At 43.1% G+C, this 14476-nt stretch overlaps 3 protein-coding genes across 5 annotated transcripts in view; 1 reads left to right on the top strand and 2 right to left on the bottom strand.

Annotated features, from left to right (window-relative positions):
* Nucleotides 1–1864, bottom strand: part of Alkbh1 (alkB homolog 1, histone H2A dioxygenase) — a 33113-nt gene extending 31249 nt beyond the window's left edge. For all 3 annotated transcript variants that reach the window (XM_004649378.2, XM_045154615.1, XM_045154616.1), the window contains exon 1: nucleotides 1688–1864. In XM_004649378.2, the coding sequence (XP_004649435.1) occupies nucleotides 1688–1861 (174 nt within the window). In that variant the 5' untranslated portion in view covers nucleotides 1862–1864. The remainder of the gene's footprint in view (nucleotides 1–1687) is intronic.
* Nucleotides 1865–1929: 65 nt separating this feature from the next.
* On the top strand, nucleotides 1930–10726 carry LOC101601167 (SRA stem-loop interacting RNA binding protein). The gene is made up of 4 exons (XM_004649377.2): nucleotides 1930–2052; nucleotides 5752–5810; nucleotides 9209–9316; nucleotides 10614–10726. The coding sequence occupies exons 1-4, from the start codon at nucleotides 1956–1958 to the stop codon at nucleotides 10683–10685; spliced, it is 336 nt and encodes a 111-aa protein (XP_004649434.1). The 5' UTR covers nucleotides 1930–1955; the 3' UTR covers nucleotides 10686–10726.
* The window catches only part of Snw1 (SNW domain containing 1), a 36123-nt gene continuing 32220 nt past the window's right edge, over nucleotides 10574–14476 (bottom strand). Inside the window, exons 12-14 of the mRNA XM_004649376.3 lie at nucleotides 12346–12463; nucleotides 11464–11627; nucleotides 10574–11382 (exon numbers count right to left, since the gene is read on the bottom strand). Coding sequence (XP_004649433.1) covers nucleotides 11184–11382; nucleotides 11464–11627; nucleotides 12346–12463 — 481 coding nt within the window. The 3' untranslated portion in view covers nucleotides 10574–11183. The remainder of the gene's footprint in view (nucleotides 11383–11463; nucleotides 11628–12345; nucleotides 12464–14476) is intronic.

Genomic DNA, 14476 nt, shown 5'->3' with positions numbered 1-14476 from the left:
TTAATTTGCACACTTTCTATATATAATTCTGACATCTCTTTAAAGCTATTTTTGTTAAGAAATGAAGTTTATTGAGAAGCTGAGTCTGAGACAAGTATGGAGTCACTTTAGCATTCAAATTTTATTGAGCTCTAGGCTTATAAAGAACCCTTGATATACAACTTTGAGGGGCAATAAGAGATTACACATTCTTACTGTTAAAAGTGATTGCCAGCCAGGCGTGGTGGCACACACCTTTAATCCCAGCACTCGGGAGGCAGAGGTAGGAGGATCGCCATGAGTTCAAGGCTGCCCTGAGACTAGATAATGAATTCTAGGTCAGCCTGGACTACAGTGAGATCCTACCTTGAAAAGCAAAAAAAAAAAAAAAAAAAAAAAGTGATTGCCAGGGGCTGGAGGGATGTCTTAGAGGTTAAGGCATTTGCCTGCAAAGCCAAAGGACCCAGGTTCGATTCCCCAGGCCCCACATTGGCCAGATGCACAAGGGGGTGCACACATGTGGAGTTCATTTGCAGTGGCTTCAGGCCTGGCCACACCCATTCTCCCCTCCCCCTCTGTCAAATAAGTAAATACGAATTTTTAAAAAAGTGACTGCCAGGTGTGGTGGTACATGCCTTTAATGCCAGCACTTGAGAGGCAGAGGTTGAAGGATCTATGTGAGTTTATGGCCAGCCTGGAACTATAGAATTGAGTTGCAGTTCAGCCTGGGCTAGACAGAGAGACCTTGACTCGAAAAAAACAAAACAAACAATAAAAGTGACTGTAAAAAAGCCTTATGTGGTGGCTCACACCTATAATCTCAGAAATTCGTTGGCTAATTAAAGAGGACTGCTGTGGATTTGAGGCTAGCCTTGGCTACCCAGGCTAAGTTCTTTTTTTTTTTAAGATTTAAAAATTTTATTTATTAGAGACAGAAAGAGAGAGAGGGGGAGACACACACAATGGGTGCTCCAGGGCTAGCCACTGCAAACGAACGCATGCGCCACCTTGTGCATCAGGCTTATGTGGGACCTGGAGAATCGAACCTGGTTCCTTAAGCTTCGCCAGGCATACGCCTTACCCGCTAAGCCATCTCTTCATCCCCGGCCTAAGTTTTTTTTTTTTTTTTTAATATTTTATTTATTTGACAGAGAGAAGGAGGGGAGAGAGAGAAAATGGGCACACCAGGGCGTCCAGCTGCTGCCAACAAGCTTCAGATGCATGTGCCACCTTGTGCAGCTGGCTTAAGTGGGCCCTGGCTTACCGAACCTGGTTCCTTTGGCTTTGCAGGCAAGTGCCTTAACCGCTAAGCCATCCCTCCAGCCCCTGGCCTAAGTTTTTGTTTCAATGCATAAATGCTTAACTGAAAACATAGGCTCCCTCTCGCTTTGGGAGTCATCCGACAGTTGGCGCATCGGAGCGCCCCCCTGACGCCCACGGAGACGCTCCGCGTGATCTTACACACCGCGCCACCCGCGCGTCCGGACAGTCCAAGAAGTGACCATGGCCAGGCCTTTTCTGACCGAGGCCGAGGTGGATCACGGCGGCAGCACCGCGCTCTGTGACAGGGCAGTGTGACAGCTCCATACAGCGCCCCAAAAGGGCGGGGACCCCCCCCAACAATCAGTTTGGAGATGAAAGTCCGGGAGGCCCCTCCAAGAAGCGCGGCGTGTGGACCGAGAGGCGCGTGACGCTCCCCGCTCCGTACCTTGATGGCGCCGGGTCGCGGGCCGCGGGCCGCCGAGAAGTCGATGACTCCTCCCAGGTCCGCGCTCCCCGGCCGGCTCTGCCGGTAGAAGCGGAAAAGTTTCCGAAAGGCGTCCTCCCCAGGCTCTGTGGCCAGGGTGGCCATTGAACTCACGGCCGCCGCCATCTTCCCCATTTCCTTGCGACCGCCCTCTGACCCGGAAGCAGATTCCCAAGCCGGCTCTTCCGGGGTCACGACCCCAGGTTCACGAAGGTCTTGCACGCTAAACATGGCCGCCTCGGCAGTGAAGGCTGCTATGGCAGTGCGTTCGCGTGGTGGTCGGCCCATTGCTTTTGTCAGAAAAATTCCTTGGACGGCGGCGGCGAGTGAGTGATGGAGGTCTGCGCGCGGGCGGAAGTTCTAGGTCTAAGCAATGAGCAGAATCTGTGCTTTTTTTGTTGTTGTATTTTCCCCGCCCGGGCTGACCTGGAATTTACTATGTAATCTCAGGGTGGCATCGAGCTCATGGCCATCCTCCTACCTCTGCCTCCCGAGATTTTTGGCGTTGGTGAATTGCATGCTTAGAATTTAGAAGGAGCGGGCCAAGAGAAGATGAGGAGTAAAGTTGGCATGTGTTGAGATTGAGAAGTTTGTGAGGCCTCTGGCCAGCATTTGGACAAAGTTTTTTTTTAAATTTTTATTTATTTGAGTGAGAGAGATAGAGAGAATGAGCTCGCCAGGGCCTCCAGCCGCTGCAAACGAACTCCACATATATGCACCTCCTTCTGCATCTGGCTTACGTGGGTCCTGGGGAATCAAATCTGGCACCTTTGGCTTTGCAAGCAAGTGCCTTAACTGCTAAGCCATTTCCCCAGCCCTGGACAGCTGTTTAATAGTTATGTGACCTAAATAACATAAGTTAATACAGGATAGGCTCTCATAACTGGGCCTCCATTTATTCATGTAAAAAATGGAATCAGTAGTACTCAAAAAATTGTGAAGAGGGTTCTGGGGAGGTGTCTCAGTGGTTAAAGGTGCTTGCTTGCAAGCCTGCAATCCAAGTTCAATTCCCCAGTGCCCACATAGAGCCACATTTGAAGGGGTGCACACATCTGTAATCTAAGTGCCCTTTGGCAGTGGGAAGTGGAGGCCTGAGAATATGGAAGCTTCCAGGCCAGCTAGGTTAGTGCACCCAAAGTGGCAAAAACAGAAAAACCTTGCTATCTCAAGCAAAGTGATAGGAGAGGTCAGACACCCTGAATTATCTCTAGATCCCTACATGTGCCATGGCTTGCACACACCTATATACACACAAATTATAATAATTAAAATAATAGTAATTAGAATTATGGAGAGATAAAAAATGAGTTTTTTATTTTTTGTTTGTACTGGTGATAGAACTTAGAACCTCAGCATGCTAGGCAGATGCTATATTACTGAGCTACATCTCCAGCATGATAGCTTATTTATTTATTTATTTTTTGCTTTTTGAGGTAGGGTTTCATTCTAGCCCGGGCTGACCTGAAATTCACTAGGTCGTCTCAGGGTGGCCTCAAATGCACACTGATCCTTCTGCCTCTGCCTTCCGTGTGCTGAGATTAAAGGTGTATGCCACCATACCCAGTTCTGATAGCTGTTTTCATAATTTTTTCTTTAAAATATTTTTTTTTAATTTTTTTTTAAATTTTTTTATTTGAGAGTGACAGACACAGAGAGAAAGACAGAGAGAGAGAGAGAGAGAGAGAATGGACGCGCCAGGGCTTCCAGCCTCTGCAAACGAACTCCACACGCGTGCGCCCCCTTGTGCATCTGGCTAACGTGGGACCTGGGGAACCGAGCCTCGAACCGGGGTCCTTAGGCTTCACAGGCGAGCGCTTAACCGCTAAGCCATCTCTCCAGCCCTCATAATTTTTTCTTTTTTGGGGGGGGAGTTCGAGGTAGGGTCTCACTCTAGCTCTGCCCGGCTCTGAGCTTCAATCTTAATTATGAAAACAGCCAGGCATGGTGGCACACACCTTTAGTCCCAGCACTCAGGAGGCAGAGGTCGGAGGATCACCTTGAGTTCAAGTCCACCCTGAGACTACAGAGTGAATTCCAGGTCAGCCTAGACTAGAGTGAGACCCTACCTTGCAAAACCAAAAAAAAAAAAAAAAAAAAATTGAAGCTCAGGCTGGAGAGATGGCTTAGCAGTTAAGTGTTGCCTGTGAAGCCTAAGAATCCTGGTTTGAGGCTCGATTCTCCAGTACCCATGTAAGCCAGATGCACAAAGTAGCACATGTATCTGGAGTTCGTTTGCAGTGGCTGGAGGCTTTGGTGTGCCTACACTCTCTCTCTGCCTCTTTGTCTGTCTCTCAAATAAATACATAAAAACAAACAAACAAAAAGAAAAAAGAAGCCAGGCGTGGTAGCACATGCCTTTAATCCCAGCGCTTGGGAGGCAGAGGTAGGAGGATTGCTGTGGGTTTGAGGCCACCCTGAGACTACATAGTGAATTCCATGTCAGCTTGGGCTAGAATGAGACCGTACCTCAAAAAACTAAAAAGTGAAGAAATTTAGCCTCTGAATTTTTGAAGGATTTTTTGATGTTGACTTGTTCATTCATCCACTAGTGAAGCCTCCCTTTGTATTATGCACTGTGAATGTAGTTGTCTCAGTTCAGCTTGTAACATAGTCATGGGGCTGAATTTACAAATACAAATGGTTGGACCAATGATGTTTAGATGAACAAGAAGACATAGGCAGGCAATATAAAATATAAACCACAAAATACAACTACTCCAGTAAGTTAAAAAGGAAACATAAAGGGAAGAGAAAGGAAGGGAGGAGGATACTTAATAGGTTGATATTGTATATATGTAAGTACAATGATTGTAATGGGGAGGTAATATGATGGAGAATGTAATTTCAAAGGGGAAGTGTGGGGGTGGGGAAGGAGGGAATTACCATGGGACTTTTTTTACAATCATGGAAAATGTTAATAAAAATTAAAAAAACAAACAAATAAAAATACAACTACTGCAGAAGAGAAAAAGACCATGTAGTTCTTTGTCTTTAAGACCACACACCATAAATCTTTGAGATCTCACAGTCTAGTATAACATCTTCTGTTGCAGTATCAGCTCAATGAAATAATTCTCACTGGTATATCAAGGGAAGAGAACCACGTATGCACAGATGAGAATCTACAGGGTAGGATACAGAGACTTAAATTTGCTACCTTGAATGATAACTAGGCCAACAGTAGAAGATGAGGCAGGAAGGGTAGTAGTATCAACTCAGCATACTGAGAGCATCAACAGACCTAGGGAAAATCTTAACTTAGGGGCTGGAGAGATGGCATAGCAGTTAACGTGCTTGCCTGTGAAGCCTAAGGACCTAGATAGATTCAACTTCTCTGAAACCACATGGTGCATGTGTCTGGAGTTCATTTACAATGGCCAGAGGCCCTGGGATGCCCATTCTCTCTCATAAATAAAAAATAAAATAAAATATATTTTAAATTCTTAAATTGGGCTGTTGGGATGGCTTAGCAGTTTGCCTGCAAAGCCAAAGGACCCTGGTTCGATTCCTTAAGACCCATGTTAGCCAAATGCACAAGGGGGCGCATGCGTCTGGAGTTTGTTGCAGTGGCAGGAGACCCTGGAGTGTCCATTCTCTCTCTCAAATAAATAAATATAAAATATTTTTTAAAAGCCCTTCAATATTGAGGACTACTAAGTTGAGATTTTATTTGGAAATCCAATGAACTGGATTGTAATTGCTTTTATGTTTTGTGTGTGAACTGCAACTGCTCATAGGGATCATACACACCTAGAACAGTGCCTGGTATGGCGAAAACATTCAGTATTTGCCACGTAGAGAAATTACAGCCAGCTCAGCAATTTATCTATTCATGTTCACCACCCACTTCACAGCAGGTGGGCATTCCCATAGCTGCCTGCTCAATCTTAAGACTAAGGACATGTAAAGTAGTTCCTGTCCACAAGAAATTTGAGAGCTCTAGAACATTTTTTGGTTGTTATGTACGGTGTAGGTTAGAGAACACAGATTTTAACAGCTTTTCATATGCTTTCCCCCTTGTACAGGTGAGCTGAGAGAGCACTTTGCTCAGTTTGGCCACATACGAAAATGCTCTGTACCTTTTGTGAGTATTACGGTTAAAAGCAAAAACAGTTATTGGGAATGGGATAGCTAAGTGGTAAAACACTTGCTTAGCCTATATGATGCCTTGGGTTTGATCCTTAGTACTTCAGGAGGGAAAAAAGAAAGCATTATTGTTATCCTGTCTTTTTTTTTTTTGCTACACCAAGTTTTATTTGTTTACAATCATTTTGATTTTTTTTTTTTTTTACAAACCTTTGATGGCTTCTGTTGCTTTGGTTCTCAAAGTGTTTTTTTTTCCTTCAAATTTTTATTAACAACTTCCATGATTATAAAAATATCTCATGGTAATATCCTCCCTCCCCCCACTTTCTCCTTTGAAACTCCATTCTCTGTCATATCCCCTCCCCCCTCAATCAGTCTCTCTTTTATTTTGATGTCATCTTTTCCTCCTATTATGATGGTCTTGTGTAGGTAGTGTCAGGCACTGTGAGGTCATGGATATTCAGGCCATTTTGTGTCTGGAGGGAGCACATTGTAAGGAGTCCTACCCTTCCTTTGGCTCTTACGTTCTTTCTACCACCTCTTCTGCAATAGACCCTGAGCCTTGGAAGGTGTGATAGAGATATTGCAGTGCTGAGCACTCCTGTCACTTCTTTCCAGCACCATGTTGCCTTCTGAGTTGTCCCAAAGTCACTGCCATCTGAAAGAGAAGATTCTCTACCAAAAGTGAGAGTAGCATTAATATAAGGGTATGTACATTAAGATAAGTAGTTACTGGGCAGTTTGATAAGCATAGCATATACATTTAGACAGACAGCACCAGACGTTACATCCCTAGGGCTCAAAACTACCCCTATTATAGATTCTCAGTATCAGGGATGTATTTCCTCCCATAGAGTGTTCCTCTAGTCCAGTTAGAGAGCAGGTCGTTTCTCTTATAACTGATGTGCCACTGTTGTACCTATTGGCTTATTTGGCCTAGGTGGCCAAATTTAAGGCTTGTAGTATCTCCACTGGTGATTTCTCCCATTGAACTGTATGTATTGTGGCTTTTTCCAGCTTTCTGTCAGCTGGTCTACATAGAGGTTTTCAGCTCAGTTCCAGCAGGATTTCTCAGTGACTTTGTAGTCCAAGTATGTGGAGTCTTTAGCAGTAGGGTCTTACCATCTATTCCTGGTGGGAAACCAAGGGCCTCGGCAATGGCTTATAATGTTTTGGGCATCAGGGTCCTCCCTGGCTAACAACTCACTGGAAGGTATCCCATCTCTGGCACTGAAAATTTTCTAGTAACAATCTATGGCTTCTGAGTGTCCCATTGTCCAAAAATGTAGGTTTCCATATGACTTATTCATATCCTCTTAGATTTTGATTAGCTCTCCCTCCACCTTTCCTTTACTCAGTCTCTTCCCCTGACCTCACTTAAGCCTTTTCATCCCCATTAATCTGTTCTTCTAGTTACATATATACAACATCATCTTATTAAGTCCCCCCTCCCTTTCTTTCTATTTCCTTATATCCCCTTTCCAGTTTACTGGCTCTGCTACTGAGTTTTATTTATTTATTTGGTTTTTCGAGGTAGGGTCTTGCCCTGGTCCATGCTGACCTGGAATTCACTATGTAGTCTCAGGCTGGCCTTGAACTCATGGCAATATTCCTACCTCTGTCTCCTGAGTGCTGGGATTAAAGACATGTGCCACCACTCCCGGCACGTTTTATTTATTTTAATGACTTGATTTATGGAAATTGTCATATGAAAGTATCTGTTAGAGGCATGTAAGTGGATCATTGAGACATCACCAGGAACTTCCTACATTCTAGTTTAGTAAGGTACCTTTCAAGTATAGGAATGGGATCTATAAATTTGGTTTGTAGGGAAGACTAATGCAGACCAAATGGACATCACTACTAGGCATCCTAGTGTGTCCTTTATTAGAGGGCTAGGGCAGTGTGGCTCCAAGGATACCCTTCCATGCATGCTTTGAGTTGAATAGGTGCTTTGCTTTGCTTAAAATTAACCTTAGGTCTGGAACTGTGTTAGTTATGTCCTCATGGTTGTTTTTGTGTTTTTTTTTTTTTTTGAGGTAGGGTCTCACTCTAGCCCAGGCTGACCTGGAATTCACTCTGTATTCTCAAGGTGGTCCCAAACTCACAGTGATCCTCCTACCTCTTGTCCTCATGTTTTTTGTTAGGAATATGATTGACAGAGTGGTAGTGATGAACTCATTGGTTTCAGAAATGACTAGATACAACTAGGTTTTGACACTTTCCTAGTTCCTGGGAAGTAGGTGATCAGAAGTAACACCAGTACTTTAGTGATCAGTTTCTTCTGAATAATGAGTGATGTGGTGGTTTGAATAGATGCTGCCCAATATATTCAGTTTTCTATGTTTTTAGTTTGCATCTGCAGCCACCTGACTGGAGGCAGTGTCACTGGGTGGATCTTAAGGTGTGGTGATGGGTTTCAGATTTCAATCTAAAAATATGCAAAGTGTGCCTAGCTGGTGTTCCTGTGCTGTGTGGCTTTTAGGCTTGTGCTTCTCTGTTTTGGTCCTGTGAAGACAGGCCAGCTTCTTCTGCCATTTATGGAACTTCCCCTGGATCTGTAAGCTTCAATAAATATCCCTTCCTCTATAACTGTGCCTAGTCTGGAAGTTATCTCAGTGAACCTGAAGCTATCTGCTACAAGTGGTTTTAGTCTTTCAGCTTTTTGGCCAAGGTCAAGTGTGTGAATAGTGTGGCTTCCATCTCCAGTGATACAGAAAGCTCATTATTGATCTTTTCCCTTGGCAACAAAATGTTGAGTAACAGGATTTAGCTTTAGGTAACTAAGAGGCTAAGTGTGTACTACTGAACATCTGATTTGATTTTGTTCAGTTGGTAGTTTGATTTAGAGCTTATTCAAGATTATGTGTGAGTGTGGATGCAACAGTGGAGTGGGCATGAGGAGGTAAGAGCACTATTTCAGGCATCAGTCCTCAACTTTCTATCTTGCTCTGAGGCAGGGTCTCTTATTCACTGCTGCATACACTAAGGATTCTCCTTGTCTTTTCCTTTAGAAGCCTGGGATGACAGATGCCCACTAGTGCATATAGCTTTTATGTGAATCCTGGCAATTTGAACATGGGTCATCACACTTGCATACCAAGCACTTTTACCCACTGACTCATCTTTCCAGTTGCCTCATAGAAACATTTTCAAGTTCATGGTTGGGCTGGGGAGATAGCACAGCAGTTAAAGGCACTTGCTTACAAAGCCTGATGTCCCACATTCATTTCCTCAGTTCCCACGTAAAGCTAGATGCATAAAGTGGCACATGCTTTTAGTTTGTCTGCAGTTGAAAGAGACCCTGGCATGCCCATACAGTCTCCTACCTCTCTCTTAATAAATAAAAAAAAGTTCATGGTTAATCTTTTTATTTATCATATTTTGATTTTTTAGGACAGAGCAACTGGCTTTCACAGAGGTATGGGTTGGATTCAGTTTTCTTCACAAGAAGAACTTCAGAATGCAATACAACAGGAAAAGCATATTATTGATGGAGTAAAGGTAAATGTTTTTATGTCTTGACTGTGAACATTTTATGTATTAACAAAATAGGAATAGTTAGTATCCTCTAATGGGAAAGACTTTGCAAACTTAATGCTTGACAAGGTGCGTTACTGCTTTTTAGAGTGGTGGTGGTTCTAGAAGGCTTAGTGAAGAAGTATAGGAAGACCTTTATTTTTGGTACTAGGGACTGAACCCAGAGCCTCACACGTCCTAAGTTCTATTGAGCTGCGCATTCAGCTGGAAGACACTTCAATAGTTAGCAAGGCATATGTAGCACAGAACTGTGGGAACAGCAATCTAGACAACCTGGGGTTTCGTTTTCCTGACAATTTTTAGTCAACATTCAGGAGTCCCGATCACAAATAATAACTACTGGAGTCATTAAAGGCATTAGAATTTCTTATTTAATTGCGTTTATGTTTGTATGGTGTGTGTGTGGGGGGGGCACATTCTCTGAACTCTTGCCACTGTAAATTACTATAGACACATGTACTGCTTTGTGTCTGGCTTTATGTGGGTGTTTAGGTCCAGACTTTGCAAAGCAAGAGTCTTTAACCACTGCACCATCCCCAGTCTTCTAGTTAGACATTCTTTCCCCCACCCACCCACCCAAGGTAGGGTTTCACTTTGGTCCAGGTTGACCCAGAATTCACCATGTAGTCTCAGGGTGGCCTCAAATTCACTGTGATCCTCCTACCTTCCAAGTGCTGAGATTAAAGACAAGCACCATCATGCCCGGCTCAATTTCTACTTTTAATTTTTTTTTGGCAGGGGGTGTTGAGATAGAGTCTTACTCTAGCTGACCTGAAATTCATTATGTCCTCTCAAGGTGGTCTTGAACTTGCTACAATCCTACCTCTGCATCCTGAGTGCTGGGATAAAATGTGTGTGCCACTACACCCAGCCGATTTTTTTTTTTTAATGGTTTTTCCAGGTAGGGTTTTGCTGTAGCCCAGGCTGACCTGAAATTTACTCTGTAGTCTAAGGGTGGCCTCGAACTCATGGCAGTCTTCCTACCTCTACCTCCCAAGTGCTGGGATTAAAGGTGTGTACCACCATGCCCAGTGTTGTTTTTTTTTCTTCTTCTTCATTTTTCGAGGTAGGGTCTCACTCTAGCTCAGGCTGACCTGGAATTCACTATGTAGTCTCAGGGTGTGGCCTCGAACTCATGGCGATCCTCCCACCTCCTCCTCCCGAGTGCTGGGATAAAAGGCGTGCACCACCACGCCCAGCTTTTTTTTTTTTTAATATGCCTTTTTCTTACACTGTTTATTTGATTTTTTTTTTTTTTTAGCTCCATGTTCAAGCTCGGCGACCCAGAATTTTGCAGGGGGATCAAACATCTGATGAAGAGAAAGATTTCTGAGATTATTAGTGAACTACCTATTAAACATATGTAACTGAGAACTCTGTCTGAATGTTTATTTGAAATAGTTGTACTAGCAACACCTTACTTCCCCATGCCAAAGAATAATAGCTACAGCAGGGGCAAAATTTGTTTGGTTGCACAGTTCCAATATGTGAACATTTTCCTACTCATTGTGATTGGGATAACTTTATTCATAAGAAGTTCTTACACAAATTAATACCCTGGAATACTAATGTCCCACAAAGGAAATGGTCTCAGTTCTGCATGTGGGGCAGTATATTCTCTTAAGTGCCAAAAGGTGGGAGAAGCAAACACAACCCACACTTAAAAAACTAAATTGTTCAAAGTAGAATATTTAACCCCATCTCCGGTAGTAAAAAGTTGCACTGGATCTGGCACCCAGATTTTGGTTTTATCCTGACCATTTACAAAGTGTTCCCCCCGGGAGACATCATTAGGGCTATAAATAGTCCGTTCACTGTGAAGAGAGTGTGTCTACTCCTTCCTCCTCTTCTTGCCTTCATGCTCATGTTCCTTAGGGCGGCTGCTGTCTGAGGGTCTTTTAGAGCCACCATGCTGTTTAGCTTCTTCCAAGAACTTGTCTAAACCAAAAGGATCTTCCTCAAATTGAACTGGTCCTTCACGACCTCTCTGTCTACGGTCAGAACCAGAAAACTCCTTGTCAGGAACAAACCTAGGGAAAACCAGAAAGGACAATGAACTTTTGTTTCAGTAGTGTAAATAAATATGGACACTGAATTGCTTGCCTTGGTACCTGTTGGTCTTTATTCTGGCTTCTAGGTCGTCACCATACATGTCCTTGTCCAAGTTTTTACTGGGCCTGTAAATACTCTGGGCCATGTCTTTACCACCTCTCCAGGCTTGATCATAGACATTGTAAATTTCATCTTCTCCACCCGCAAATCCACTGTCCATACCCTGTGGGAAAATGGATGACATGAAATAAAGATGTATACGGACAGTAAGGAAAGTTGAATCTGAATGAAAAATAAGCAGTTCATTATTTATAGCTCATATTATCACAAATTTCAACTGCAACAAAGGCTTTTAGCTGGGTGTGGTGGCACACGCCTTTAATTCCAACACTTAGAAGACAGAAGTAGGAGGATCGCTGAGTTTGAGGACAGCCTGAGACTACATGGTGAATTCCAGGTCAGTCTAGGCTAGAGTGACACCATACCTCAAAAATAAATTAAAATCCAAAGATCTACAAATACTTCAATATAGTCTTTTTTTGGTTTTTTGAGGTAGGGTCTCACTCTAGCCCAGGCTGACCTGGAATTCACTCTATTCTCAGGGTGGCCTTAGCCTCTCAGTGATCCTCCTACCTCTGCTTCCCAAGTGCTGGGAATAAAAGTGTGTGCCACCATGCCTGGCTTCATCTTGTCTTTTTTCTCCCCCCCCCTTAGAGATAGGTAGGGTCTTATTCTACTCTAGCCCAGGCTGACCTGGAACTCAGTGATCTTCTACCTCTGCCTGCTGATATTAGAGGTATTCACCACCCAACTGGCCTTATTTTGTCTTTTAAATTAAAATATAAAACCAGCATACCTTTGGCCAATGTAAATACGTAAGCTTTCTTTACCCCATGATAAGTCATATCATCCAAGATACACTGTCTCTAAATTCCATGTACCTTGGATTGGTTGAAGAGCCTTTGGTCATACTGAACTTCATTGGAAGTTCGAGGATTGGGCACACCAAGAGCAATGACTTCACTGATATCTCGATTTTCATTTCTCTGTAGTTTTGACCTATTTGAAATGCAGTATTATAAAGTAAGCATGCTTTACAGACAAGCTGAACATAGGCAATTTCAACACAATTTCAAAAGCAAAGGAAATGAACATATGTTTACATCTTGTCTTTTTTTTTTTTTTTTTTTTTGAGGTAGGGTCTCTAGCTCAGGGTGACCTGGAATTCATGATATAGTCTCAGGGTGGCCTCAAACAAGGCAATTCTCCTACCTCTGCCTCCCGAGTGCTGGGATTAAGGGTGCGCACAGCACACCTGGCTTGTGTTTACATCTTGTAAATATATTCCCCATAATGTCCTATTAGGTTGGTAGCCCTTAGAGCATTTCAGGTGCATTATAGGAGGTAGACAGGGTTCAACTTAGTACTTCCTGTTAGCTCAAAAGAACACTCGGGAGACTTATTTTAATGTAGCTGGAGATCAAACCCATGGCTTTGTATATGCTAGGAAGGCAATTTATCACTAAGCTAAGAGACTGATTTTTTTGAGATAGTCCCATGCAGCTCAGGCTGGCATCAAACTTGCTAGGTTGCTGAAGATGGGCCTGAACTCTTGATCCTCCTCTACCTTTCCATGCTGGGCTTACAGATGTATCTGGATTAAGACTGTATTTTAAAAAGTTTTATTTACTGGGCTGGAGAGATGGTGTAGTGGTTAGTTAAGGCACTTGCCTTCAAAACCAAAAGGACCCAGGTTTGATTCCCTAGTACCCTTGAAAACCAGAAGCACAAGGTGGCACATGTACCTAGAGGTCATTTGTAGTGGCGAGAGGCCTTGGTGTGCCTATTCTCTCCCTGTCTCTATTTGCCTCTTTCTCTCTTGAATGAATGAATAAATAAACAAATAAATAGACTCTATAGACAATTATATTTTCACCAATTAAAAGATTACTGCTTGCTGGGCATGGTGGTGCACACCTTTAATCCCAGCACTCAGGAGGCAGAGGTGGGAGGATCACCTTGAGTTCGGGGGCCACCCTGAGACTCCATAGTGAATTTCAAGTCAGCCTGGGCTACAGTGAGACAAGTGAGACTCTACCTAAAAAAAAAACAAAAAAAAAGATTGCTGCTTTTCTAGGTTACTGGTTTTTTTTTGTTGTTGTTGTTGTTTGTTTATTTTTAAGTAAAAAGATTTGTATGGAAGCAGAGATACAGACACAGAAAGTGTGTATGGGCATGCCAGGACCTCTAGCCACTGCAAACCAACTCCAGACACAAGTGCCACCTGTGCATCTGGCTTTATGTGGGTACTGGGGAACTGAACCTTGGTTAGGCTTTGTAGGAAGTTCCTGGACCACTCTAACATTTCTCCAGCCTTATGTCACCAATTCTTATAACTGCTTTAACTGGCTTAAAGGACTCAACTTATGTGCAAAGCCATTCTAACTTTACAACTTAAGAAGTTCCAATCAAGAGTACCATAAACTGAACATTTATACTTCATCCCTCTTGCTTCTACGTTGTGGGTTTTCCTCCGTGTCTGAATTCAGTCTTTGCTTCTCCTGACTATCTAGGAGTGAGAGATGTCAAGTTAGACAAATGCCAGCAGGTATGATTAAGCTGAACTGGAAGCTGGGCTGTTTCCGAACATGGAAATCGTTCACTTTGGGAAGAATATGTTTCACACTTACGTTTTATACCCATTCAGAATTCCACCTTTGTATTTTAGCATTTCTTCTACATTTAAGCAATTGTAGTCACTCTTTGGTGAACTGCAAACTCCCCCGCCTCCTACTTTATGTCTCAGGCATGTATATGGTTTGTTTCATACTATTTTATATTATCAACAATGAATGTTCTAAATTTTCCCAAATTACATGACAGTTCTGTCCTTCTGGATTTGAATGTAAACTATTCATGGGAAATCAAACCCTTTTCAAAGCCTGGTCTTTTCCCATCATACCGGGACAGTACTCTGCATGTGAAAGGCTGTCAATAAAAGCATGGACACATAACCACATCGTCACATCCTTTCTAGTGGCACAAGCCTATACCAGGACAGTTTTCTCTATT

Source organism: Jaculus jaculus, chromosome 7 (genome assembly GCF_020740685.1).
Source record: "Jaculus jaculus isolate mJacJac1 chromosome 7, mJacJac1.mat.Y.cur, whole genome shotgun sequence".
Taxonomy (NCBI): domain Eukaryota; kingdom Metazoa; phylum Chordata; class Mammalia; order Rodentia; family Dipodidae; genus Jaculus; species Jaculus jaculus.
The sequence above is the reverse complement of the archived record's forward strand: the minus strand, read 5'-3'. Positions and strand labels throughout refer to the sequence as shown.